Raw genomic sequence first — 27,967 nt, 5'->3', positions numbered from 1 at the left:
TGATGGACAGGGAGGCCTGACGGGCTGCAGTCCATGGGGTCGCAAAGAGTCTGACACGACTGAGTGACTGAACTGAACTGAACTGAAAAGGCAAGGTGCAATAGAATAGATTTGAAAAGTGCAAAATATGAGAAAAATAATAGGTTTCTTCTGGTTTGCATGCAAAAAGCACATCTTTAACTTCAGGCGTGAAGTTATCATTCCTTATATGTTTGTGAGAGGAATCAGAATCCAGTGCTGGAGTGGAATGAAATAGGATGAAGACTGATTTTCAATTAATACATTCTAATAACTATCAACCAATTTCTGCTTATTTCTTAAATCTGTAAGAACATTTCAAAACCATTTGACATACTCTCTTCCGTAGGAACTTTTAAAGGGGTCACACGACTGCTTTAAAGAAATGGTCTACAATAGAGATGGCAGCGGTGGGATTCGAACCCACGCCCCCGAAGAGACTGGAGCCTTAATCCAGCGCCTTAGACCGCTCGGCCACGCTACCACGTAAGTGCCCCACCTCAAACTTCTTCTTAGCAGTTTAAAAGACTTGCACAAACCTGTGTTATTTTTCCTATTTTCCCCCTGTACATACAACTCTGTCATTTCATCCACGAATAAAATCCGCAAACAGGTTCCTACTTTAGGAGATTCACATTTGCCTTCTGTGCTATTTTTCTGATACTCGAAAGTAAAGGGAGAAGCAGCCAATGCATAATTCCCTCAAACTCGAAGTCATAAACTCGAATCAGTCATTTAAAAAAAAAAAAAAAGAGGATGAGAAATCGCCGGCACAGCACCCACCGAAACTCGGGATGTAGAGATCAGGAGTCTCCAATTTGTCAACTGCGTTTGGGAGTCAGCAGTGGGAAGTTATTTTTTATTTCTTCACCTAGAAAACAGAGACGCTCTTCTCCCCGCTCACACGGAACTTAAGTCAGAGTTTGTGTGTTTGTGTGTGATTTCTTACTAAAGAAAACAACTGTGCAAACCGACCTACTTTTCGCTGAATGTGATCATGTTCTTAATTTATAAAGTTCAGGGAGGGGATTAGTTTGCTTTCAGTACGTGGTGTAGCATACTCTCCAAGCCCAGAGACTACTTGCTCTACCCGCTCCAACCTCACCTATGCGAACTTCGCGAGTCCACGGGTCTCCTCCCCACATAATCCCTGTCTCCAGACGGCTCATCCTTTAGCTGAACAACCTGATCCATTATATGCTGCACCGTTTAAGTGAGCCCTACTATGATCAGGGGAAGTCGTGTGTAATTCTTCAAAAGGTCTGATTATATTATATACAGGGAAGAAGTGGTCTTTTTTTTTAAAAAATGAGATTCAGTTCAGTTCAGTCGTTCAGTCGTGTCCGACTCTTTGCGACCCCATGAATCGCAGCACGCCAGGCCTCCCTGTCCATCACCAACTCCCGGAATTCACCCAGACTCACGTCCATCGAGTCAGTGATGCCATCCAGCCATCTCATCCTCTGTCGTCCCCTTCTCCTCCTGCCCCCAATCCCTCCCAGCATCAGGGTCTTTTCCAATGAGTCAGCTCTTCGCATGAGGTGGCCAAAGTATTGGAGTTTCAGCCTCAGCATCAGTCCTTCCAATGAACACCCAGGACTGATCTCCTTTAGGATGGACTGGTTGGATCTCCTTGCAGTCCAGGGGACTCACAAGAGTCTTCTCCAACACCACAGTTCAACTTCAGCTCTCAGCTTTCTTCGCAGTCCAACTCTCACATCCATACCTGACCACTGGAAAATCCATAGCCTTGACTAGACAGACCTTTGTTGGCAAAGTAATGTATCTCTGCTTTTGAATATGCTATCTAGGTTGGTCATAACTTTCCTTCCAAGGAGTAAGCGTCTTTTAATTTCATGGCTGCAATCACCATCTGCAGTGACTTTGGAGCCCAAAAATAAAGTCAGCCACGGTTTCCTCTATTTCCCCATCTATTTCCCATCTATTTTCTGGTCCCATGGACCAGATGCCATGATCTTAGTTTTATGAATGTTGAGCTTTAAGTCAACTTTTTCACTCTCCTCTTTCACTTTCATCAAGAGGCTCTTTAGTTCCTCTTCACTTCTGCCATAAGGGTGGTGTCATCTGCATATCTGAGGATATTGATATTTCTCCTGGCAATCTTGATTCCAGCTTGTGCTTCTTCCAGCCCAACGTTTCTCATGATGTACTCTGCATAGAAGTTAAATAAGCAAGGTGGCAATATACAGCCTTAACGTACTCCTTTTCCTATTTGGAAGCAGTCTGTTGTTCCATGTCCAGTTCTAACTGTTGCTTCCTGATCTGCATATCAGAATTTTCCACAGTTTATTGTGATCCACACAGTCAAAGGCTTTCTATATTTTTTAGTTAAAGAGAAAATGTATGGAAAAGTATCAAAGGAGAGTGCCCGAGAGCAATTTGAAAGTAGAGACTAGTTAGGATATATTCAGTCTACTACTATTGCTGACATCACTTAATCCATGATGGAGGGACAGGGATGTTTTTTTAAAGTAACTGAAATAGTCTGTGAAATATTTGGGATCTTAGGGTAAAAAGTACAGCATTTTGAAGGTAAACTTTTGTTACAAAGTGTTGCTAAATGAACTAAATTATGTAGAATTTTAATGAAGTAATCACATAACATTTTATCAATAATAAAATATTCCTGTTCAGTAGAAAACTGAAATTTTATCTGTGATTGTTAGTTCTGTAAAATCACAGATGATTGCCGGGAGCCACCACGGGAGATCCCACCCATGACAAAGGTCATGCGGACAGAACCCGACAGGCAAAGGCGGATCAGGCCTCAAGGGACCCCCTGAATCTGCTGGAGCATCCACCCCAAAACCAAAATCTGTCTCTCTTACTATTTTGTGCCTTTCACCAACTCTTCTGACATTAACAGGGGCTATCCCCGACCACCTTTCTCTGGAAAAAGTCAACTTAGGGTTTTAGTTAATAAGTCTCCTGGGCATGAAAGGAATATTTCTATTTTAACCCCTCTGTTGGCATTCTAGCTTGCCTGACAGGTTTATCCATACTCTTGCAATTAGCACACTTGATTGTTCACAACTCCCCAACCTTGAAAGGCACGGGAAGCCAAAACATTCTAAAAATCCTAATGAGCATAGAGTCCTTTAAGGGATGAAAAATTATTAGAATAGACAGTACTGGTAAAGGGCTTCATTATTGGGCCAATGCTTGCTGCCAAGTTCCCATATCCCTTATCCATTGTGCACCTGGGAATGCGTTAGTTAACACAGTTGGAATGTAAGAAAAACAAGTAGCAGCCTTGGAGTTAACCACATCAGACCTTTGAGCTAATTGGTTCTTTCTTTGTTGTGACCCACTGCACCTTTGCTCCGTGAGAATGTAACTGTTTAGTACTTTCTGAGGCTGGGAGAAATAAAGAAGAAACACTTTAAGGGAAAACAAGTTTTCTGGCTGATCAGCCTTTATCAATAAAGGGTCATAAAATGTTCACAGGCCTCCAAGGCCACAAGATAATGTACACAACATTGTTTATGGGAAAGGTATGCAGAAAAAATCCTGGTTTTGATAAAGACAAAACAGATGTAATGTTTGGGCTGACTCTATATGACTTTGCATCTTTCATTTCCCTCTATGTACAAGTCAAGGTATAAAAGTTCCTTTTGAAAATAAAGTTATGGGCCTCGCTCACCAAAGCTTGGTCTCCCTGTGTCATTCTTTTTTTCCTTTTCTCTCTTTTTCTCTCTCTCTTCTTCTTTCAGGATGACTCCTTGGAACACAGTAGCTTTATTGGCTTTCTGTGTTAATCAAGGAAGATCAAGCCTCTTTCTCTTCGCTTTTTTTACTTTCCTTATCGCGTATGCCGTCATCCTGAGGGTGCCCCTGGATCCTGCTGGGGCTGGACCCCGGCAGATGATAACCACTCTGTCACTACACCTACTAGCACAGGACTTGACACATCATAGGTACTCAGGAAAATTTTAGTCAGTTGTATAGTACCCATACATTAAGGTAGGGGTTTTCATCCAATAAAAACTTACTGAAACCATACAATGTACCAGTCACTATTTTAAGTTCTGGGATGGGAACGGTGAACAAGAAAAATACAAAGTCGATGCCCTTGTCGAGCTTATATTCTAGAAGAAAAGACAGACAATAAACAATGCAGGACACTGGGGTTTGATCCCTGGATCAGGAAAATCCCCTGGAGAAGGGAATGGCAATCCACTCCAGTATTCTTGCCTAGAAAATTCCATGGACAGAGGAGCCTGGTGGGCTATGTAGTCGATGGGGTCACAAAGAGTCGAACACGACTGAGTGGCTTCATAGTCATAGTTAAGTGAGCCCGAGTTCTACTGCTTCTCATCTACTGAGTAGCCACAAGCCTATCGGCAAGTCACTTAAACTTATTCGGTCTTACTTTTATCATATGTAAATGATATGACAATAATAAAAGTTGCCTACAGTGATAGACGATAGATGGCCACTACATGTAACACACATATAAGAGTACCTTGCCCGTAATATGCACTCAATACAGTTTGCTATCATCATTTGTATCATTTATTAGTATTCATTGAACAACTTTTTTGTATGTCGAATTCAGTCTTTTAAATAATACTGTGAATATTATCCTATTTTACAGATAATGAAGTTTTAAAAAATTGACATATTCTCAAAAAAACCAAGTGAATTATTTTTCCTAACTTAATAGATGGCACACACAAGATTTACACTTCAGTCCTACAATATCTATTTTAGGACATTTTTCACTTTGCCAGATTGAAATCCAGTGTATTGTTTCTCCATTTTCAATCATCTCACCTCATTTCTTCCACCTTATCTCGCCTCTGTTTACATTATTCTGGACTTTTAGCCAGAATAGAAAGGCCTTCAGATCACGGACTTGGTCAGACATGGATTTTAAGGGGAATACTGGCAGACAAGGAAGATGCAGAGCTAGATAAGGATACTCCAGCTTCGCCCTCAGCAGAGCTAAGCATATTTCTGTGTCCTCACTGTTTCAGTCTGGAAATCTTCCAGCCTGTGGACCCAACTCAGGCCCCTCGTATCTGTATGCCACTTTCTACACACGTAGTTGTGAAGTAGGGCACAGTGAAATCTAATGAAGTCTGATGTCTGCCAGCAGTAAGTGGTATTTAAAGCATGTGTGTGTGTGTGTTAGTCGCTCAGTCATGTTCGACTCTTTGAGACCCCATGGACTGCAGCCCACCAGGCTCCTCTGTCCATGAGATTTTCCAGGCAAGGATACTGGAGTGGGTTGCCATTTAAAGCATAGTGGGAGAAAAAAAATTCACCGTGTTGCATATTTATTCATGGATGAAATCCTGAAATAATTTTGATCATTATGACATACTCAGAGCAACAGTATATATGCCACAGCACATACTCTTATCTTGCACTCTGTTTGAAAAATATAACTTCTCAGAAAATTTGTATAAACATGAAAGAGAATCGATAGTTCTACTGAAACCTTTTTGTCTCAGAGCCTTCTTAGCGCAGTAGGCAGCGCGTCAGTCTCATAATCTGAAGGTCCTGAGTTCGAACCTCAGAGAAGGCACAGTAGTTTTCTGACTCCTACATGCTCTCATTTGAGAAAGAAGCGGGGTAAGGAACAAAATTCCCTATCCCACCAATCAAGTTCTGTGTGAAATCTAGGCCCCCAGGACTAACTCCCTGTCAACATGATGCAATTATAAATGGAACTGTAGTCCTTCAAGAAGTTTAGCTGATTTCTTTCGAACCAGGTTCCTTAGGCAGCAAAGCAGTTTTTCAACATGTTTCCTATAACCATATATCTGGATTAACCGTCTCTGCTGCACTAGAAAATTAGCAAAAATTTATTACCTTAAAATAGCATACTGCCAAGTCACTTCAGTCGTGTCCGACTCTGTGCGATCCCAGAGACGGCAGCCCACCAGGTTCCCCCGCCCTGGGATTCTCCAAGCAAGAACACCGGAGTGGGCCACCACCTCCTTCTCCAGTGCATGAAAGCGATGAAAGTGAAATCGCTCAGTCGTGTCCACCTCTTAGCGACCCCATGGACTGCAGCCTACTAGGCTCCTCCATCCATGGGATTTTCCAGGCAAGAGTACTGGAGTGGGGTGCCATTGCCTTCTCCATAAAATAGCATAAATTTATTATTTTACAACTCTGGAGGTCAGAAGTCTGAAATGGGTCTTGTGGGATTAAAATCAAGGTGTAGCCGAGCTGCCCCCTCTCTAGAGGTCTTGGGGAGAAATTACTCCTTGCTTTTTCTAGCTTCTAGAGGATGCTCCTATTCCTTGACTCATGTTCACTTCACTCTGACCTCTCTTCTGTTGTCTCATCTCCTTCTCTAACTCTGACTCAGCTACCACCCTCTTATAAGGACACTTTGATTACATAGAGCCATCCAAATATCCAAGATAATCTCCCTATCTCCAGGTTCTTAATCACATTCCTTTTGCCTGGCAAGATAACATATTACCCAGGTTTTAGAGATTAGGAAATGGGCATCTCAGGGTGGGGGGTGTGAGACATAATTATACCTACCATAGTCTTCCTGCTGGTCCCCAAAGATTCACACTTGTGTCACATGAAAAAAATATTCACTCCATTCCAATTTTCCCCAAATCTTAACTCATTTCACCATCAACATATCTAAATTTTGTCCTTTCAAAACTTCCAAATATCATCACCTAAATCACCCAGATTTGGAATGAGTGAGGCTCTGTGTATAATCAATTCTTATTTTATTTTATTGATTGCTTATGTGCTAGATATCCTTCTAAAATATTTTATGTGTATTTACTCCACAAGTCCTCCCATTAACTCTGTTAGGTAGGCTTATTACTATTTCTCTTTTATACATGAAGATAGTGATGCCCATTGAGAGAAAGCAATTTACCAAAGCTCCCGTAACTAATAAGTGGAACAGTTGAGATTTGAGTACAGGCAGTGGGAACTAGTTAAATAAAGCCCTAATCAAAATGAACCAGAAGTGAGATCCAGGCATTGTTGGGGGAAGGGGCATCAGTTTTCTATTTAATATTGCTACTCAAGTTCTTAGAGTAATAATAGTAGCCACTTTGTAACCATTTCTCATTAAAAAGTTAAAAAATTATATTTTAACACATCAGTGATTTTATTAAAGAACAGATGACACTCTGGTTAGTCCAGCTCTATCCTATGCTGTCCCCATACTCTTTCATTGCTTTATTCTTCTCCGCAGACTTCATCAGTATCTTATATGCTTACTTATTTTATATATTAATTTTCTTTATTTTTCATGTCACCCCCAGCAGAATGTGAGATCCGTGACAGCAGTGCTTTTTGTTAGCTTTGTTTGCTACTGTATTTCCTGCCCTTAGAAATATTCCTGGGGTGGTTACTGGAGGCAGCAGGGATGAGGGGTGGCAGGCAAAATGAGTGAACGTGGTCAAAAGGTGCAAACTTCCATTTATGAGATAAATAAGTCCTGGGGATGTAATGCACAGGTTGGTGACTATAGTTAACAATATTGAATTGCATATTTAAAAGTTGCTAAGACAGTAGATCTTAAAAGTTCCCATAATATGGGAAAAAATGTAACTGAAAATAAAAGGAAAGACAGACAGAAATATGCCTGGTATATAAAAAACCAGCAGCTTACATTGTTGAATTAATTGATGAATCAATAGGAGACAAAAAGATAAGGAAGCTCCATAAGTCTCTAGGGCTGAATCTAAGTTTCCTTAGATATCTGGCAGAATTCTCCAGCTTGCTCTTTTCACAGCGACTTTGTCCTAGCTCTAGGGTGTTTGTATCTAAGACATTTTTCCTTCCAGTTGATCATCATTCCTGAAATACTCTAATGTTTTCCTTAAGAGAGATAGCATGGGAATATACTGTTCTTCCTCATAGTCCCTTCAAAATGTCAAGCACGACCCTGCAAACATCCTAATTTTCCTTTGTAGCTAGTAATAGGTTCATTGTTCATTATCTTATTTAATGAAATCAATCGTAGAGCTAGAGATTGTTAGAGTCTAGAGAGATTTATACATATCTTTCTCTCTGGATACTTTAAACAGTAACACACTGTAGGTGATCAAAAACGTTTTACCACAGTTTAATGCAAAACCTATTTGAAAAGTGATTGAGGTATAAAGTCACATGCAGTATTAGGTGGCTTGCATTTGAATTGTCATCTCTTAAGAATGTACTTCTTTTTAAAAGTAAGGAATCTGAGGCAGTTGCAATCAAACAACCTATAATGTATCTGATAGAGTTCTAGGGCTGTTAACTTTCGTTGAGAATTTGTGGAGGATCAGTAAGAAGACACAGTTAACTAGCCAAAATAAAATTTTCAGGAGTTTGCCCTACCTTCGAGCAAAAAGGTAAGGCCCTACTGGGAGTCGAACCCAGGATCTCCTGTTTACGAGACAGGCGCTTTAACCAACTAAGCCATAGAGCCACCTGAGTGACTATAGGACAGTTAAATCTACCTCATTTTACTTTGCTCCAATAGGGCGCAGGAATGGGGGGAGCTTAAGGAAAAAAAAAAAAAGACTACACTACCCTGTAGATGGCTCTGAGATGAACTGAGAAAGTAGCATTGACATATATAAATACTTTCACGTATAAAGTGGGAAGTTGCTATATAACATAGGGAGTCCAGCCTGGAGCTCTGTGATAACCTAGAAGGGTGGGGGATGGGAGGTGGAAGGCTAGAGGGAAGGGAGGCAAGTTCCAGAAGGAGGGGATATGTATATAATTACGACTGATTAGCATGGTTGTACGGCAGAAACCAACAGAATATTGTAAAGCAACATTCTCCAATTACAAAAATAAAAGGTTGACAAATAAGTTTGAGCAAATCAGCACGAGTTATGAGTAACAAGTTTCAACAGGTAGGAAAAACTAAGAACCATTTTGAGTAGTTCTGAAGAACTGCTACACAAGAAGCCAAATTCTAACTGGAGGTGCCGGGGATTGAACCCGGGGCCTCGTGCATGCTAAGCACGCGCTCTACCACTGAGCTACACCCCCTACAATGTCAACTACTTTGTGGAAAATATTTAATGCCAATCGCTATCTGCATTATTTTTCAAGAACCCTGGCCTAGTACAGGAGAAGACAATGGCACCCCACTCCAGTACTCTTGCCTGGAAAATCCCATGGAAGGAGGAGCCTGGAAGGCTGCAGCCCATGGGGTCGCTGAGGGTCGGACATGACTGAGCGACTTCACTTTCACTTTTCACTTTCATGCATTGGAGAAGGAAATGGCAACCCACTCCAGTGTTCTTGCCTGGAGAATCCCAGGGACGGGGCATCCTGGTGGGCTGCCGTCTATGGGGTCGCACAGAGTCGGACACGACTGAAGTGACTCAGCAGCAGCCTAGTACAACCCAGCTCTGTTCTGGAGAATCTTGTCCATGCATTTGCCCTCCTCACATGAAGCTCTTGGCTCTACAAGAGTATGAAGAGCTAGAAACTAGAGTAACATCTACTGACTTGCAGTGGTTTATTCTGTTCTACTCTAGGGATATAGTTGATTTAAGGAAGGTTCCTTACAACCTTAAAGAAGAAACTATTGCTTTGAAGATTACAAATTTAGAGCAATGTAGTAACAAAGTAACTAGGGAGGAAATTTGTAAACTAGGAAAGGTCAGTTAAAATTTTTGTTTTACAAGTCACTGATAAATTATAAATCTGAACAACTTATTTCTAGACAAGATGGTTGAATTACTGGGTGTGAGTGAGGAGGTGGCCAGCATAAAAAGGTCCCCAACTTTTTCTCTGAGGATGGTAAAGAGTGGTTATGATGTCTGTCAAAGACCTTGGGGACTTCCTGAGCTTAAGTTTGACTTGAGAGACCAGTGCCCAAACAAACTAGTCAGACACTTGTTGAATAAAAATGATAAAATCTCATGTATTTTGGCTAGAGTAAGACTCCATACAGTCACTGTGATTTCATTCATAGAAAAATCTAGGGCCATTTTGTGATCATCAATGTTGCCTGAAAGACTGGTGAGCTAGAAGATACAAGTAACCACATCTTAAAATAGGGCGATTAACTCTTGATTGCTGTCATGGCTCCGTGTTTGAATAGGAAGGAAACTTTGGGAGCAGTGACTGAACACCAGGAACTGATCACCAGATTCTCTACCTTGTAGAATACTGTGGCAGAAAGCTAAGGGAACAAAAATGTAGCCAATGGTTTCACTGGGATGATTTTTTCTTTCATTGAAATTACCTCAAAACCCCATGTTCTTCTCTATAGAGAACATACATTGCTTTACCCATCAAACTAGAGGAACTGGGGTGCGTGTTTCAACTTTTTTCTTGTTTTATGCCATTTAATTGATTGGTTCCAAACTTTTCTCAAATCTAGGAACAAGTACACTTGAACTGAATCAAGATGTCTTCTCCCAGTGAGTAATAGATGATGCTAACAAAGTAATGCTCAAAATCCTTCAAGCTAGGCTTCAGCAGTATGTGAACTTCCAAAACTGAGGAAGTTCTGGAACTTCTGAACCAAGAACTTCCAGATGTACAAACTGGATTTTAAAAAGGCAGAGGAACCAGAGATCATATTGCCAACATCCGTTGGATCATAGAAAAAGTAAGGGAATTTCAAACAAAACATCTACTTCTGTTTCATTGACTACACTGAACCTTTGTGTGGATCAAGACCAACTAGAAAATTCTTCAAGAGACAGGGATACCAGACCACCTTACTTGCCTCCTGAGACACCTGTATGCAGTATAAGAAGCAACAGTTAGAACTGGACATGGAACAATGGACTGGTTCAAAATTGGGAAAGGAGTACATTAAGACTGTATATCATCACCGTGTTTAAACTTATATGCAGAGTATTTATCATACAAAATGCCAGGCTGGATGACTCACAAGCTGTAATCAAGAAATATCAACAAAAGCTATGGAAAAAAACATAGCTTTGTCTATAGGGACCTTTATTGGCAAGGTGATGCTTCTGCTTTTTAGCAGGTTTGGTATAGGTTTCTCATAGCTTTTCTTCCAAGGAGCAAGTGTCTTTTAATCTCATGGCTGCAGTCACCGTCCACAGTGATTGTGGAGCCCAAGAAAATAAAATCCTCAGATATACAGATGATACCACTCATGGCAGAAAGCAAAGAGGAACTAAAAGCCTCTTGATGAGAGTGAAAGGAGAGTGAAATAGTTGTCTTAAAACTCAACATTCAAAAAACTAAGATTATGGCATCCGGTCCCATCACTTCATGGCAAATAGATGGGGAAAAAGTGGAAAAAGTGACAGATTTTATTTTCTTGAGCTCCAATATCACTGTGGATGGTGACTGCAGCCACAAAATTAAAAGACGCTTGCTCCATGGAAGAAAAGCTATGACAAACCTACAGGGTATATTAAAAAGCAGAGAAATCACTTTGCTAACAAAGGTCCCTGTGGTCAAAGCTGTGGTTTTTCCAGTAATCACGTACAGCTGTGAGAGTTGGACCATAAAGAAGGCTGAGCGATGAAGAATTGATACTTAGGAATTGTGGTGCTGGAGAAGACTCTCAAGAGTCTCTTAGACTGCAAGGAGATCAAACTAGTCAATCCTAAAGGAAATCAACCTTGAATATTCATTGGAAAGACTGATCATGAAGCTGAAGCTCCAATACTTTAGCCACCTGATGAAAAGAGCTGACTCATCGGAAAAGACCCTGATGCTGGAGAAGGGCAAGAGGAGAAGCAGGTGACAGAGGATGAGATGGTTGGATGGTCGCATGGACTCAATGGACCTGAGTTCAAGCAAACTCCAGGAGACAGTGAAGGACAGGGAAGCCTGGAGAGCTGCAGTCCATGGGGTCGCAAAGAGTCGGGCACTACTTAGTCACTGAACAACAACAATCCGGTTGTTGGCTCAGTGGTAAAGAATCCTCCTGGCAATGCACCAGACGGGGATTCCATCCCTGGGTCGGGAAGATTACCTGGAGAAAGAAATGGCAACCTAGCCCAGTATTCTTGCCTGGGAAATGGCAATCCACCGCCGTATTCTTGCCTGGGAAATCCCATGGACAGAGGAATCTGGTGGGCTATAGTCCATGGGTTCGAAAAAGAGTCAGACAGGACCTAGCGTCTAAACAACAACAATCCAGTTGTTAATCTTTTGCCTTCCGAAACTATGCTGTACTATGCCAACTCCAGGGAGATGCTTCACTTTCTAGAACGCGTTGAAGGCAGAAAAATAGGACAGCAACGGTAATAGGCAGGTGGAGCGTTAGACAAGGGTATTTCTGTTATCCCAAGGAAAAGAGTCACAGAAACTCGCAGCTAGGAAATAAGTGATAAAGACTATTATATGTATTTTTTTAATATATGTAATAAAAAAAAAAAAACTTCAAGGATTTGCAGGAAATAACGGGCCATATGTGATAAAGTAACTCATTTGAGGTACCTGAAGGCGCCAGACTGGTGGGAGGAGGAACCTGCCTCTTTCGGGTGGAGCCGAGGGGCTGGACCCAGGGGCCATCTTCCTTCAGCTACAGGTGTCAGCCCGTGCAGTTTCTCTTCAAACCCCGCGCTGTCATTCTCAAGAGCACGGTCAAAATCTATTGTGACATCGTTCCACCCGGAGCCTTTTGGGACGGGTGTGGAGGTGGGAGTGGGGATAGGGGTCGGCAGGAACCTCGGCAGCTTCCGCCTCAGGAAATTTGGTGAGCGCTTGAAAAAGTCCAACCCGGAAAAAGACTGTTCACTTCAGTTCCTCCCGACTTCTTGTCCTCCTCTGTTTCTCTCGGACTCAGGTTGTCTAGAAAATCAGCTCGTAGAAAAGGTAACGCCTTCTCCCCTCTAACCCGGTCCCTGCACCCCTCGGTGCGCCCCTCCCCCTCCCCGGTGCCCTCTACCCTCGGTCACATCCCCTCCCCCTCCTGGGGGGCACGAGCAGAAAGCCGGACTAGGGGGCGCTGCGCACAGGTTCGTAGCTGCGCGTCCCCAGGAGACCCCGTGTGGGTGGGGGAAGGGCCGTGGGAGCTGGGGTGGGTCTGGGGGCCCCAAGGACAGGCGGGAGCTGAGGCGACTGAGGTGACGTGGGCAGGGAGGCCCGGGACAGGGGAGGGGAGACCCGAGGAGCGGTCCAGACTCCGTCCTTAGGGTGGGATCTCGCAGAGCCCGGGTGGGTGCGAAGATGCGCATCACGGATCCCAGCCCTGAACTTTGGAAATTAAGACCATGAACGTATTCCGCGAAAAAGGGCGTCTGTCGCACAGATGTTTCTTTCCATATCTTTTACAACAGGTTCTTTAAAAGGTCGGGCCTCGAATTCCAGGTGGTTAGAGATGAGGGGACTGGGAGTGGGGAGGGGAACTCGTCTGTTTTCCGGTTGCGGACAAGAAATATAACTTCTTTTCGCTGACCCCTTAAACTCTGCCGGCAAACCTAAGACTCTTCTCAGGGTCGTCACAGTTCCAAAGCCAAGTCTCATTATCCTCAGCTGCCATCTTCTTCAGAGAATTTCCTTTAACCTAGGGGGGCCGTCTCACATTGGTTATGCCTCTGGGGTCGGAGGGTGAGCCCATAGCTAATGATTGATGGACGTGAGTTACAAAAGTCCATCCGTCTTCCTTCACGGTGGAAATAATTATAGTGCAATTTATCTGAAACTGAACTCCATCAGAAATTGCATCCTTACTTCTCTCCCCTACCCTGTCTTTCTTCACTGATTCCCTTAGACTACTCTCTGAATAAATTATGTGTACCTGAATCCTAGTCTCAGCTTCTGTCTACTGGGACCTGAAACCAAGTCAAGGAGTATTCATGAGATCACAAAGATTCAATGTGCTGTGGAAGAGACTTTGGCTACTCTTTACCAGGTTTGGGGAATCCAGCTTCCAGAACTACCATGGGGACTTTCAAAGCCTAAAAATCACACAGTCCACAGGGAAAATACCACATTTCTGCAGCATCTCTCATGGGGGGAGACTGTATTGGGGTCTTACTTCCAGGGATGGGCTGCTTAACAAGATGGGAAAGGACAGTTTGAGAAGGTCTGAGTCCTGGTTCTCTGGGACTTTAGAACACTGTCCCCAGGGACTCTCCTCAAAGGTTTTGTGGTTAGCAGAGCCTTACTGATTCTAGATGCCTGCTGGATGGTGTGTTCCGGTAATAGATTCCTGTGACAACACTGGTTTTGGAACCAATTAGCTCAGGTCTTTCCATGATAGATTGTACGAACCTCTGGTTCAAAAAAATAAAAAATCCACAGCAGTAGTAGTGCCAGTAATGAGAATGATGATCACCATGATAGTCACAGTCAAGTTTTAACTGCTGTAACAGACTAGAGTTCCTGAGACCCTCCTGGGCAGTCTGCCCCTCCCAGAAGTTTCTGCCTGTGGCTTTCTCTGGGGCTAAGATCTGTTACATGGATTGGTGAGGAAGGGAGAAGTGGAAAGTTGTATCTCTTGGTCTTCTCTTTTTATAAAGACTACCATCATCGTCATCAGAAGCAATATTCTGATCAGGACTGCTGCTTTCACACCTGTTTCTCACCTCCCCTCATCTCCCAGTGCAAGGGAATTTTTTTTTTTTTTTTCATTTCTCTGGTCTTGGCTATCCCCAAAACAACTTCTCTTTTTTCTCTTCAGGGCCAGCCACTGGAGGGCATAAGGGATATGACATCTGGACTTTCCAGAGCAGTGGCAGGATTGAGACCTCCTAGACTTTATACCACTCAAGTGCAACAGACTCCGGTGAAGCCACAGTTCTCTGCCTTCATCATCTTAGGTCTTCACTGTGCAACAGGGGATGTTGCTCCCCTGGGGCATCCACTTTTGTCCAACTAGTTTCCTGATTTGGACTGGACCAGTATCTTGAGAAGATTTTATACATTGTATCATCCCATCATCCTCCACCCACTTCCTGGCACCTTGAGTATTCTGATCTGAAAATAGTGACAGATTTGGAACCCTTCTGAGCACTGTTCAGGTCCTTGAGGGTTCTCAAGAACTTCAGAGATTTCAAGATAACTAAGAAATGAAACACACATTTTTCAACACCACTGGTAGCTGGTTCTGCAATCCTGTCACTGCCCTAATAACACAGTGCCCAGTAAAAGATGTATGGTGTCTCAAATCCTGTCACAGGGTTATGACCAAGGACAGGCTTCCCTGTGGCTCAGTGGTAAAGAATCCCCCTGACAATGCAGGAGATGCAAGAGATGTGGGTTTGATCTCTGGATCAGGAAGTTCCCATGGAGTAAGAAATGGTAACCCACTCCAATATTCTTGCCTGGAAAATTCCATGGACAGAGGAGCCTGGTAGGCTACAGTCCATGGGGTCACAGATTCAGACATGTTCAAGGACATTCAGTTTTTTTTTTTTTAATATATATAATTTTATTTATTTTTGGCTCTGCTGGGTCTTTGTTGCTTCGAGGGTTTTTCTCTAGTTGTGGCAAGCAGGGACTACTCTCTAGTTGCGGGACCTGGGATTCTTATTGCTGTGGCTTCTCTGGTTGGGGAACATGGGCTCTAGGGTGCCCAGGCTTTGGTAGTTGTGGGCTCCTGGGCTCTAGAGCACAGGCTTAATAGCTGAGGCGCATTGGCTTAGCCGCTCTGTGGCATGTGGGGGCATGTGAGATCCTCCTGGATCAGGGATCAAAGCTGTGTCTCCTGCATTGGCAGGTGGATTCTTTATACCACTGAACCACTAGGGAAGCCTCAGCTTTTTTTTTTTTTGGCTGTACTGGGTCTTAGCTGTGACACACAAGATCTTCAATCTTTGTGGCAGCGTGTGGGCCCTTCAGTTGCAGCATGTGGGATCTAGTTCCCTGACCAAGGATTGAACTCAGGCCCCCTATCTTGGGAGCATGGAGTCTTAGCCACGGGACCACAGGGAAGTCCCCCCTAGCTTTGTTTTTTTTAACCCATTTTTTTTTCTTACACGATTTTGAATTCAAGAAGACAAAATATCCAAATATTTTGAAAATATTTTCCATTTCTCATGTGTGTCTATCATCTATGAATATTTAGAGTCTTAAGAATCACTTCCCTGGTCATTTCTGGCTTAGTCTGCCAATTTTCATGTTGCTGTATAAAGATTAAGTCAGGGATCACATCTATTTAGGTACAAACCAGAATTATATTTTATATTACTCACTGATACTTATATTTTGTGTACTTTTTTAAAAAAGACCCTTTAAAGTGCAAGTAGCTGTGTTAATAGTAATTTGTGAAAAGAGAAAGAAAAAAACACCGATTTTACTCTTCATACAATCTTTTCTTTCCTGTTTTTGATATTCTGAAATCTGTCTTCATATAAAGATTGAAGTTTAATTATAAAACAGCATGGGCTAGATAGGGCTTCCAGTATATTCTTGACTCCTCTGATTAGAAGTGAGGTTTGGTATGCTTTTCTTCTACTTTTATATGTTTTTAGATTTTTAACAGCGAGCAGAAATTAATTTTGTAAACAAAAATGGATGCATGTTTGTTGAGAGAGAGAGAAGATTCAAGAAGGGACTCCCCAGGGGATCTGAATGAGGAAGTACAGGGGGCTGTACTTCCCCTGTTCGTGTCACAGCAACTCTGTGCAGCCAGTCCCACCCAGTGTTTTCGGATGAGCCAACAAAAGGTCTAGAGCACTATGAGAAAAACAAAATACTTCAGAGCTAGGTGAGCTAGATACTGAAGGAAGCAGAAATAAAGTGAGAGGAAGAAGTGGTATGACTCCACACGTAATATAGGACTGGAAAAACACCACGGGAAACCAGCTGCTGCAGAATTCTTTTTAATTTGAGACAGTGATAAGGATGAGTTTAAAGGGTGAGGAGAGAAACCCATCATTCTGAATGAAGGAACATCCCTGCCCAGGTGCCATGACCTGAATGCACTAAGGGACAGGCACCAAGGAAGGTTCTGGTTGGGTCCTGCCCACAGGGGCTTTGGGACCCACCATCATGGAGATGCCCCTCAGCTCATGTGAGATGAAGTTTCTGCTCTCACTCTGCCTTCAGAGATCCTACAAGAGAACTCAGGGTGTCAGGGGATAAATGAAAACTAACTAGGGAGAGGAAGAATTTAACAACGCATGCCTGTCTTGGAGGAGAGAAGAGGCTATTAAGGAGATGCTGAGAGTCTTGCTGCCAGTTTCTGCTTTTCTTAAACCTTCAGCATTGGGAAAGGATGGATGTCAGGACTTCTGGGGACTGCATTTTTAGGGACATGGGTAGTCCCTATCTATAATATGATTTTCCTTTGGAATGGAGTGGAAAAAATTTGGTATTTTGAGGTCAGAGAGTTGGGAGACAGGTTTTCTTTAATTGTCTCTCTCTCTCTCTCTCTCTCTCTCACACACACACACACATTTGGGCTGTACAGGATGGTTTGGTCATATGGAGGCTGGGTGGAAAAGGACTCGAAGCAAAGATGGGATCCTTAAATGTGTTCTTCAGATGGGAGGCAACTTCTGACGGTGTCTGGCCCTTCCTATTCGCTTTTGAACTGCTTCAGGTACTCCAGCATGTCTGATTTAACTGTGCTGACTGAAGCCCGGTGGTACCAACGCATGACAGGGACGCCATCAGGCCCCACTAGAAACTTCTCAAAGTTCCAGCGAATGTCATGGACCTTCATGGGCTCCCAGAAGAGCTGACTTGATGAGCCCAAAAGATCAGAGGTTGGAGGGCAGGCGTTCTGGAGCAGAGAGAGAGAAATCGACAATGTTTTTTCTGTTTCTGTGTGGTCTCGTCTTATCCCCACCCCTAGAATATCTACTCACCAGTATGTATCTCAGTATATTGACTAATTGACATGCTCCTAGTGAACCATAGACATTCCAATACATCATTACCAGTACAATCAACAACCAAGAGTTAGTATGATAGCAAACAGAAAAGTTTATTCCTTTCTCTGTTTCTCCCTCAATCCCATGATTATATGGGATTCACAGTGCTTCAAAGAAAGACTATCTTCTGTTTTTGTTTTTTTGTGTGTGTGCGTGTGTTTTTTTTTTTTGGTAACGCATAACGCTTCTAAAGCTTCAGTTTCTTTAGCTACAAAAAAGGGGGTCCTTCTGTTCTGGGTTTCTGTGGTTCTAATACTCTTGTGACACTCTTTATTACCTATTTCTGTGTTTGTCTCCCTGATTAGATATGAATTCTTTCAAGGAAGAAATTATGCCCTATTAACATTTGTTAACTCATTGTGTAGCACAGTTCTTGCACAGAGCTAAAGATTTGATAAATGTTGAATAAATGAATCATTACCATTCAGTAAGAAAAGTTAGTCTATATTAGAGCAATCATATTTATATGTTTCCATTACTTGAAGTTAAAGCTTCACAACAAATATTGCCACCATCCATGAACTTATCTGAGAATTTCTTTCCAAGGAGTCCAAACTCAATCCTAGACTTGAGCCCCATGCTTTCAGGGCACTGTTACCTACCTGACCAATTCTTGCCAGGTTTATGCTCACTTACCTTCAGGAAGGTAAAGACCTTCTGTTCTTTTTCTCCATTCACATCCCCTTTCTCAAAGAGCTGAAAATTGGGAACAAAGCCACCACCTGGACGTACATACCTGCAATGAACCAGAACAATCCTGAGACCATTCAAATTAAGAAAAGGGTGGATAATAATGGCCACCACAATTTGGCCACAAAGTGAAATTAGAGATAAAGAAAGAGAGGTCGTAGACAGGGAAGATGAGGAAAGAGTGGTCTTTGGGAATCAGGACTTCATGCATATGCTTTAAGGAGCCAATAGAGAATTCCAAGAAAATTGGAAGCAGGGTATTCCTCAGCCATAAAAAAGAATGAAATGCCATTTACAGCAACATGGATGGATCTAGAGATTATCACAGTGAATTAAGTGAATTAAGTCAAACAGAGAAAGACAAATATCATATGTTAACACTTATATATCGTATCTTTTAAAAATGGTACAAATAAACTTATTTATAAAACAGAAATAGAGTCACAGATGTGGAAAAGAATCTTATGGTTGTGTGTGCTCAGTCCTATCAGACTAATTGCAGCCCCATGGACTCTAGCCCATCAGGCTCCTTTGTCCATGTAATTTTCCAGGCAAGTATACTGAATCAGGTTGCCATTCCCTTGTCCAGGGGATCTTCCTGACCCAGGGATGAAACCCAGATCTCCTGCATTGTAGACAGATTCTTTACCATCTGAGCCACCAGGGAAGCCCAATGTTATGGTTACCAAGGATAAACTGGGAGATTGGGATTGACATATACACACTACTATATATAAAATAGAAAAGTAATAAGGACCGGCTGTATAGCACAGGGAACTCTATTCAATACTCTATAATGACCTATGCGGGGAAAAGATCTAAAAGCGTGGATATATGTACACGTATAACTGATTCACTTTGCTATACATCTGAAATTAACACAATATTGTAAATCAACTATACTCCAGTAAAAAATATTTTAAAAGAAAATTGGAAAGCAATATTTTAAGGTTAAAATTCTTGATTCATTTCTATTTCCTAGGCTTTCTCCTTTCACGCGCTTCTTTTCATTAGATTTCCTGTAGTCTTATCATTAAACAACTCAAAGTTAGAATTGTTGAGCACTACCAGCAGGGCATAACTGAATTCAAGGCATCAAAATGATGTTCTTGAACCAATTAATCTGTCAATCACCCCAGAAGTCTCCAGAATGAGAAGCCTCTAGGTGGAATGTGGGAGGAAAATTCTAACACGGTCTTGCAGGGTCCCAAGCAGGCACTTACTTGAGCCCCATAAGGATCTCTGAGTTCTTTGCTGGCTCTTGTTTTCCAAATTGATTGCAGGGAAAGCCCAGCACAACTACACCGAAAGGCTTCAGCTCCTCCTGTAGTGCATTCAGTTCTGTAAGCAGAGGGTGAACAGCATGGGTAGCTCTATCTTGAGCAGTAAAAGCAGTATCTGTCTATCACATGAATAAGCTGAGGACTATGAAGGGAAAGATTCAAGATCATGAAGTTTGAGGAAACAGAGCAAAAGGCTAGAACACAGATTTCCAGAAACACATCCAAACAACTGCCTTTTATCTTGTGCAGAAGTTCCCATAAGTGGCTCCACTTCGTCATCCAATAGGAGCCCTTCTTTAAAAGCACAGATTGCTTAAATTGGGGTGTGTGTGTGTGTGTGTTTTGGGGGTGGGTCCCGTTTGATTCTGAAGAGAAGTCAGATTTAAATGCCATTGCCTTCCTTAGTTGATTGATCAAAAAGTGTTTTAAGGAATGGCAAACAAAATGGACATTCTATCCCCATCCTCCCACCATCGGCCCCATGGTGACACAGTGTTACACTCCAGTCACCCTCCCAGGAGCACTCTTCGGTGCTCTAACCTGGGAGTTACAGAGGGAATCAGAGAAATGCTAAGTCTAGCTCCAGAGCATTCTTTTTGTCAGTTCCAGTGACATAAATGCTGCCATTTCCCTGAAAGACTCATTAGGATTCTAAGGCTACAAACTCCTTTGAAAACAAACTTTCAGCTCTTTCCCACTGTCAGGAAGCTTCCCAGTGTCTGTCTGGACTTGTGCCATTATTTCCAACTTCAGCCACTTTCAGTTCAGATTTACTGACTTCATGACCAGCACCAGCCAGTCCTAATCAGACTCAGCTCTATCTGCTGGCATCTCCTCTTAGCCCTCACTCCAAATAAACAGTGCATAGATGGTAACTACGTTTCCTCTTCTCTGCCATTTGGAAGTACCTGCAGAACCCAAAGGTATTTTTCCAGAGGCTCAAAGGTCAATCTTCTCTCCTGTTACCAGAAGTTACCAGTGAGAAAGATAAAATTAGCCCCTGAAAGCTAGATTCTGGCCTGGGACTTATAGCTAGAGCTTGTTGTTCTCCTCCTGAACATAAACAGTTTCACAGAAGATCAGTTTCATACAAGAGACCTTTAACGGGACAAAACATGAACATTATTCAAATCACAAAAATGACCAAGTATCACCCTATTCTTACCAATCTAAGTGATTGCTGTTTATCCTTGCTTTATTCCTCCTATTCTGTAGATATGATTTATTAAGATACCAATCACTTCACTGTGCCCATTTTCTCATTTCCTGACAGCATCCAATCCAGAACCAAGCTTCAATCCCTTGAACCCTTCCCCAAATCATATAACACAAGCTCAGATCCTCAAATAAGTCCTTTCTATTAATAACATCTTCTTACTGAGAAGCCCCATGGTTCCCTACAGTATATGTTTTCCCTCAGAACGTTGAGCAACAAACTCAAATACAGATACATTCCTGGTGGTCTTTGCTAAATCTTTGGGAGAATCTTAGTTCTCAAATCCCGAGATAATTCTCCTAGCATTTCTAAGGAGCAGAGCAGTGGCAGGATGTAGGGGATAGAGTCACATGATCACCTACCTTCCCCCAGCCCCTTGTTTCCTCCCAATAACAAATTAGCAAAACCTTCTGGAGTTAGGACTTCCCTGGTGGCTCAGACGGTAGAGGGTCTGCCTACAATGCAGGAGACCCGGGTTTAATCCCTGGGTCAGGAAGATCTCCTAGAGAAGGCAATGGCAACCCACTCAGTATTCTTGCCTGGAAAATCCCATGGATGGAAGAGCCTGGTAGGCTACAGTCCATGGGATCGCAAAGGGACACAACCAAGCGACTTGACTCTCACTTTCTGGAATTAGACTATGGCCATCTGACAAAGCTAGTTCCAAGAGAGTTGAAACATGAGTTCTTACCTGGATACTGAGCTGTCAAGCCTCAGTAGGTGGCCACATTGACAAACAGGACATGCTTGCCCACATACTGCTTGAACTGGATATACTCCTCACCATTGAGGGTGAGGGCTCCATACTCATAGATGGTGCCTGTCACCCCCTTATAGCAATCCACCTGAAATATAACAAAAATAACCACAGTGATGTGATGATAAAGCAAATGATAATCTCTAACATCTGTGGACTTTTTGAAACTCTAAGAACCGAAGAGAATATTCCAAGTAATATTTTTAGTTATGGCTAATGCCACAACTGGGACTTTACAGGTGGTTCAGTGGAAAAGAATCCGCCTGCCAAGCAGGAGACTCGGGTTCGATCCCAAGATTGGCAAGATCCTCTGGAGAAAAAAATGGCAACCCACTCCAATATTCTTGCCTCGGAAGTCCCATGGACAGAGGAGCCTGGTGGGCTATAGTCCATGAGGTCACAGAGTCGGACACGACTTAGCGACTAAACAACAATGCCACAACTAGAATTTATACCTTCTAATTTAAAATCTTTTTTGCAATGGTGGGACAAGCACTTTATAATCATCTTTCCATTCCTGGAATCTTAATACAATTTACTGCCATCCTCTGATTGATGATTTACAGTTTACCTGCACTCTCTTCCATATCCTAACACCCTATTCCAGTCATCATATCTCTTTGCAAATATTTTTAACAGATTTTGGCAGAGTTTCTCACAACAGAAATATGTTTTATATAAATGTCTCATCTATATGTTCTCACATTGTAGTTTCCTTCCCCAGAGCTCAGCAAATAACTTGTTCCTCCTCTAGATCCCAGAGGCATTTTCCAAAGCTTTGCCAGTAGGGGCTTATTGGTACCTACAAAATTCATCCTCAGTGCCCTTTCTTATCTCTGTGTAAAATAGGAAGCAAAGGGAATAGACTTCCTACCTACAAGGATGGCAAGGGAAAAAAGCCGACAGGATCTGGAACAAAAAGCTAAAATGCCTCAACAACTTCTGGCTATCTTTATCATGTATGGATGCCACCTTGTGAACTGGCATGTAGAATTCCAAAAATACTGCAGCTTGGAAGAGGCTGATCTTTCCTTCTTGGCTTTCAGTTCTGCTCCAATTTGCTTAGGTCTGTTTGAAGAGATCAGGATACCCTAAAACACAGCCTTTTACTCACAAGATAATATTCTTTGGCAGAAATTCCACACCCAATCAGGCAGCAGCTGCTGACATAGACGTGGATGGCCCTCAGTAGATGCTTGTTTTTTTTTTTAATATCAGAGAAGAGAGATGATCTTACTACAGCTACCAGTCTTGATATTACATTTATAGTAGATTCATGTTATATACACCATTTTACACTTCACATGAACCCAATAATAGAGCACTTGAAGTGTGGTTTGAGGACCTGCACCAGTATCATCTGAGAACAAATTAGAAAAGCAAATTTGGACTCTACTAAAACCTACTGGATCAGAAGCTTTGGAGGTGTGACCCAGTAACCTGTGCTTTAACAAACTTTCTAGGTGATCACTGCACTACAAGATAGGTTTTCTCCAACTTTTAGAGAGGAAAGAAAGGGGTCAATAAAAGATGTCTAACTGGCTTAACATCACAGTGAAGCTGTGTTTTTGAATGAATATGCCCAATTTTAAACTTAAAACTTGTTACCTCAAGTCATTTACTTCAGCTGCCACTTAGCATCCTAAGACTCATATACACACCCTTAAAGGATGCTACTGGCAGCAAATGTGGACATTTTTCCTGGGGTGAGGGGAGAAGCATTGGGTGATTTGGAGCAGTACCAAGACTTAAAAGCAAAGATCTTACTCTGATCTGAGCTCTTGCCACATCACTTCCCCTGAAATTAAAATCAGCAAGCAACTCTCCTTGCCTTTTGCCTTTTATTATTCCCTAAAAGAAAAAAGGGCCCCTCTTTCCTGACTCTGGAACTCCTTAGGGCACATTTCAGCACCAGCTTCTTTTTCCACCTGCCCAAGAGTTTCAGTTTCTCCAAGAGCTGCCAGTTCAGCCTCCTTCTCAATCCAGTTACTACTTCACATCCCTGTTTCCCGGACCTGCAAGATTCCCCAGTGTTCCAGACCAGGGTGGAGGGGATGGGTTCTGGGTTATCCAGCGGCCACCAGGGGCAAGTGGCAAAGCAGAACGCAGGGAGAGCAGCCTTCGTCCTTCATCCACTTTTCCACTTTCTGCCCAGTGACCCACCAGGCTAAGGGGAGATGATCCACGTAAAGACAGGCAGTTTAGGAGAGCCTCTGCCTCAGAGAACAGCAGTGGCAATGGCAGACGTCAGTTAGGAAAGGCTGGGGAGACGAATCTTGTCCTTCCTAGGAGAGAAGAAGGGAGAACTCCTGGCTTCCTTGGCAGCCTAGTTCGCCATCAGTGCTGGAATCCACCTCGGTTCCCTGCAGGACACTTACCTTCATCTGTTGCTGCTTCGGAGTCAGCTGAGCTAAGCCGACCAGGAACAGTGGGAAAAGACATGAGGCCCAGAGCTGCAGGATCATGGCTCGAACTAGGAGTTCCAGGCAAGTCTCAGATCCCTAGGGATCTCAACCCCTTTTGAGCTCCCGGCAGGGACCAGTTTGAAGATTCATCCTCCAATCACAGAGAAGCATTAACACACGGGCAAACCTCCCTCCACCCTGCGATCCCTCCCCCTTCCTCTTCTTCCCTCTCCCCAACATCCACCTCCCCCATCACTGTCCCGCCCCAGACCACAAGCCCTGAAGGCTCAGTGCACCCAGTACCTCCCCCTGACAGGCCACCCACTGGTGGTTCTGGCACCCGTATCCTGGCAGGTGAAGGTGGAGGCTTTCCCCTTTGGAACTTTAAATACTGTCTCTACCTTCTCTAAGTGCCTGGTAGTTCCCAGGTGCCAGCTCTGCACCCAGGAAGTAAAGTCACCACCACTGAATCAGAATCTGCTTTTTAAAATCAAGATTCTCATGTAATTTATATGCAAACTAAAGTTTGAAAAGCATTGTCCCACATGACTAACAATCCTCGGTCCTGTCCCCTCAAACTTTCCTCACTTAGTCCACAGCACACTGTATTTTCTGACTATGAAGTCTAGCTGTGTGGGCCTGAGTGTCTCAGATACTCTTGAACCTGTGCCCTGGAGAAGGGCTTGTTAGCGCAGGAGTAACACAAATGATGGGTACACATTCACAGGGCAAATTGTCTAGGAGAAAGCTCTAAAATATGAGATAAGGAACATCCCTGGAGAAGGAAATGGCAACCCACTCCAGTATTCTTGGTGGGAAAATTCCATTGACAGAGGAGTCTGGCAGGCTACAGTCCATGGAGTCGCAAAGAATCAGACAAGACTAAGCATGTAAGCAGGGGAATCCTCCTTGGTTGCCTTGGGCTTGACTAAGCTTCATTTGTTATAAATAATCATCTCTACCCTCACTTACTCCATAAAACTATTTCTAGTAAGGTCCTAATAAGGTAACAATCTTAAATTTGTTGGAAAGCATTAATATTTGAATTGGTGAAGAGTCAGAGTTATTTCTCCCACACATCCTCACTCCCATCTGCTCCCCTCCAGCTTTTCTCTGACAGCCCAGCTTGACTGAACTCCCTTGTTTATTGAAGTGATACCTTCTTCCTCTTCAGTTCTAAGCCCTTTTACATCCAGTCCCTTCCATCTGCCCTGCCTCTTCCAGGTTCACACAAAAGGCTTTCTCTGCTCCTGAAACTGAAGTCTGGATGGGGTTGAATTCTCATGAACTCTGTTGGAAGATAAGCTTTCTGTTATCTCAAATTTCTTCTCTAAAACCTTATAATCTGTGGCCTGCTCACTGATATCCGATCCAGCCAAGCAGGTCCTCAGGCATTTGCAGCCATGCGAAAGTGTCCTCCTCTTGACACAGGCCTACACACATTCATGAGCTCCTTGGCCTCTCACTGTTCTTGTTTTTAAAAGTGGCTAAACCTTAGACTATGATATATACCGATGATAAGGGTATTGACTAGCTCCTTATCTAAGAAAAAGTTAATGTCTCTGTACCTTAGTTTTCTCATTTGTAAAATCAGGGTAGTAACAGTGTTTACCTCCTAGGGCTGCTTTGAGAATGGAATGTGATTCTAACTGTAAAGAACTCAACCCAAGGCCTGTAACATTTAAGCAACTATTTTTCATCCATATGTTTATCTTTTTGCATCAGAAAAAGGAAGCTCACAGAGAGAGTGACATCTCAAAGATCATAGGTTAGTAATGGTGAAATGAAAGCAAACTCTTGACTCTTGCCATGGAGTCCTCGCTCTGGCTCCACATGGATGATCAGTTGTTGCAACTAAATCTTCACTGTCTGAGGTGATTTACATTTGCTCTTTTTGCAATAACTAGCCCCTGAGTGGAGAAGGCAATGGCACCCCACTCCAGTACTTTTGCCTGGAAAATCCCATGGACGCAGGAGCCTGGTGGGCTGCAGTCCATGGGGTCGCTAGGAGTCGGACACGACTGAGCGACTTCACTTTCACTTTTCACTTTCCTGCGTTGGAGAAGGAAATGGCAACCCATTCCAGTGTTCTTGCCTGGAGAATCCCAGGGACGGGGGAGCTTGGTGGGCTGCCATCTTTGGGGTCGCACAGAGTCGGACACGACTGAAGCGACTTAGCAGCAGCAGTAGCAGCAGCAGCAGCCCCTGAGTGGTGAGGAGACACTTCAGAAGAGACCTTATCAGTAAGTCAAATGGTCTAAAATCCCAACTGCCCAGGTTCCTATTCCAATATTCCTCATAAGCTTTTGAGCACCTTGGGTCCTGGCCTTTGAGAATAGAAGGTACAGAACACACTGAGCAGGAGGAAAGGAGGCAGACATGGTCCAGTGGCTAAGAATCTGCTTTCTAATGCAGAGGATTTGGGTTGTACCCCTGGCCGGGGAACTAAGATCCCACATGCTGTGGGGCAACTAAGCCTAGATGCCAAAACTAGAGATCCCACTCAGAACAACGAAAGATCCCGCATGCCGCAACTAAGACCCAACGCAGCCAAGTAAATGAATATTTCTTTTTAAAAAAGAAAGAAATGACTGATGCAAGAGCAGAGAATCTGTATAAGCCAAATTTGTCACTTCCTTAATTTACTACCCCAAGCCCAAGCTCTTTAGATTTTTCACTGATTAAGCACCCAAGCCCAAGTTTCTTCGTCCTGTCAGTTCCTCACAAGTTTATTGTCTTTGTCTGAAAAGTGTAAAAGCTGCCTGCTTTGACCACTTCTGAGAACACATTTCTATAAGACCTCCTTGCATACAAATTAAACTGTTTCTTCTCCTGCTGTCAATCTGTCTTGGGTCGCTTTTTTTTAGTCCAGCCACAATCATTCAAGAGGGGTGGGAGGAAGGTTTCTCCTCCTCACACTTCCCAGATCTTTTCCAGTCTCTCTTCTTCTACACCCAGCTTTTATTCTGTGACTTCTCTAAAGGTCTGTTTTGTTGACATCACTCTTATATTAAAAATAATTTGATTCCTCCCTAATTCTTACACTTTCAATTTTAAATTCTCCCATGGAGCACTCACCCTTCCTGATTTGACATTAGTTAAAATTTGCAGGTGTATCCTTCCCTCCATAAATGTTATGTTTCTGGCAGATTGAACTGCCTTCATCACTCAAAATCCATCTATTTAGGTATTGATTCTTGACCTTTTAGATAAAAGCAGGGGTAGTATGTTGGGGTAATTTTTGAAATATTTTTTTTGATATATGAATTACATGTTTTTATTTAAAATGATGCAGTGCAATTATTAAGCAAGACCTCAGAGGCCTGAGTCACAAATCAGGGTTCTGGGGAGCTTGACCAGGCCTTCAGTTGGACTCAAAGTCAGTCTTGCTGCCTTTCTCAAATAGCCTAGTTAGGGCTAGGGCAGAAAAGACTGGGAGATTCAGATCAATTTGTCTCAACCACTATTTCTTTGGCCCAGTCAGGATGAAGCAGTTTAGATGGTATAGGATTCTTAAGAAATGATTTGTACAAGGTTGCAGGATGTTACAGGCTGAGTTATATTCTCCCCAAAAGATATACTGAAATCCTTCCTTGCAGGACCTCAGTATGTGACTTTATTTGAAAATAGGATCTCTGCCAATGTAATTAGTTAAGATGAGGTCATAACTAGAGCGAGATGGACCCCTAATCCAATATGACTGATGTCCTCATAAAAAGTTGGCTTTGTAAAGGATGTCCTGTAAATGGAGACACAGCTTGGAGTTGAGCTGCCACAAGGCAGGGGATGTTTGGGTTTAGCAAAGGCAAGGAAGG

At 42.9% G+C, this 27,967-nt stretch overlaps 1 protein-coding gene, 1 long non-coding RNA gene and 4 other non-coding genes across 6 annotated transcripts; 2 read left to right on the top strand and 4 right to left on the bottom strand.

Moving 5' to 3' along the window:
* Positions 1 to 420: 420 nt before the first annotated feature.
* On the bottom strand, positions 421 to 502 carry TRNAL-AAG (transfer RNA leucine (anticodon AAG)). The gene has a single exon. It is a non-coding gene; the product is annotated as a tRNA-Leu (tRNA).
* Positions 503 to 5,499: 4,997 nt separating this feature from the next.
* On the top strand, positions 5,500 to 5,572 carry TRNAM-CAU (transfer RNA methionine (anticodon CAU)). The gene has a single exon. It is a non-coding gene; the product is annotated as a tRNA-Met (tRNA).
* Positions 5,573 to 8,372: 2,800 nt separating this feature from the next.
* On the bottom strand, positions 8,373 to 8,446 carry TRNAT-CGU (transfer RNA threonine (anticodon CGU)). The gene has a single exon. It is a non-coding gene; the product is annotated as a tRNA-Thr (tRNA).
* Positions 8,447 to 8,949: 503 nt separating this feature from the next.
* Positions 8,950 to 9,021, bottom strand: TRNAA-AGC (transfer RNA alanine (anticodon AGC)). The gene has a single exon. It is a non-coding gene; the product is annotated as a tRNA-Ala (tRNA).
* A 2,402-nt stretch (positions 9,022 to 11,423) lies between these two features.
* Positions 11,424 to 16,165, top strand: LOC133236584 (uncharacterized). The gene is made up of 2 exons (XR_009732934.1): positions 11,424 to 12,792; positions 14,603 to 16,165. It is a non-coding gene; the product is annotated as an uncharacterized LOC133236584 (long non-coding RNA).
* Positions 16,166 to 16,729: 564 nt separating this feature from the next.
* Positions 16,730 to 24,318, bottom strand: GPX6 (glutathione peroxidase 6). The gene is made up of 5 exons (XM_061398688.1): positions 24,126 to 24,318; positions 21,682 to 21,835; positions 19,715 to 19,832; positions 18,438 to 18,537; positions 16,730 to 17,650 (listed from the first exon to the last, which is right to left on the bottom strand). The coding sequence occupies exons 1-5, from the start codon at positions 24,210 to 24,212 to the stop codon at positions 17,444 to 17,446; spliced, it is 666 nt and encodes a 221-aa protein (XP_061254672.1). The 5' UTR covers positions 24,213 to 24,318; the 3' UTR covers positions 16,730 to 17,443.
* Between the last annotated feature and the right edge of the window lie 3,649 nt (positions 24,319 to 27,967).

This window comes from Bos javanicus, chromosome 23, assembly GCF_032452875.1.
Source record: "Bos javanicus breed banteng chromosome 23, ARS-OSU_banteng_1.0, whole genome shotgun sequence".
Classification (NCBI taxonomy): Eukaryota; Metazoa; Chordata; class Mammalia; order Artiodactyla; family Bovidae; genus Bos; species Bos javanicus.
Note: the sequence above shows the minus strand (reverse complement) of the source record. Positions and strands in the feature narration are given on the sequence as shown.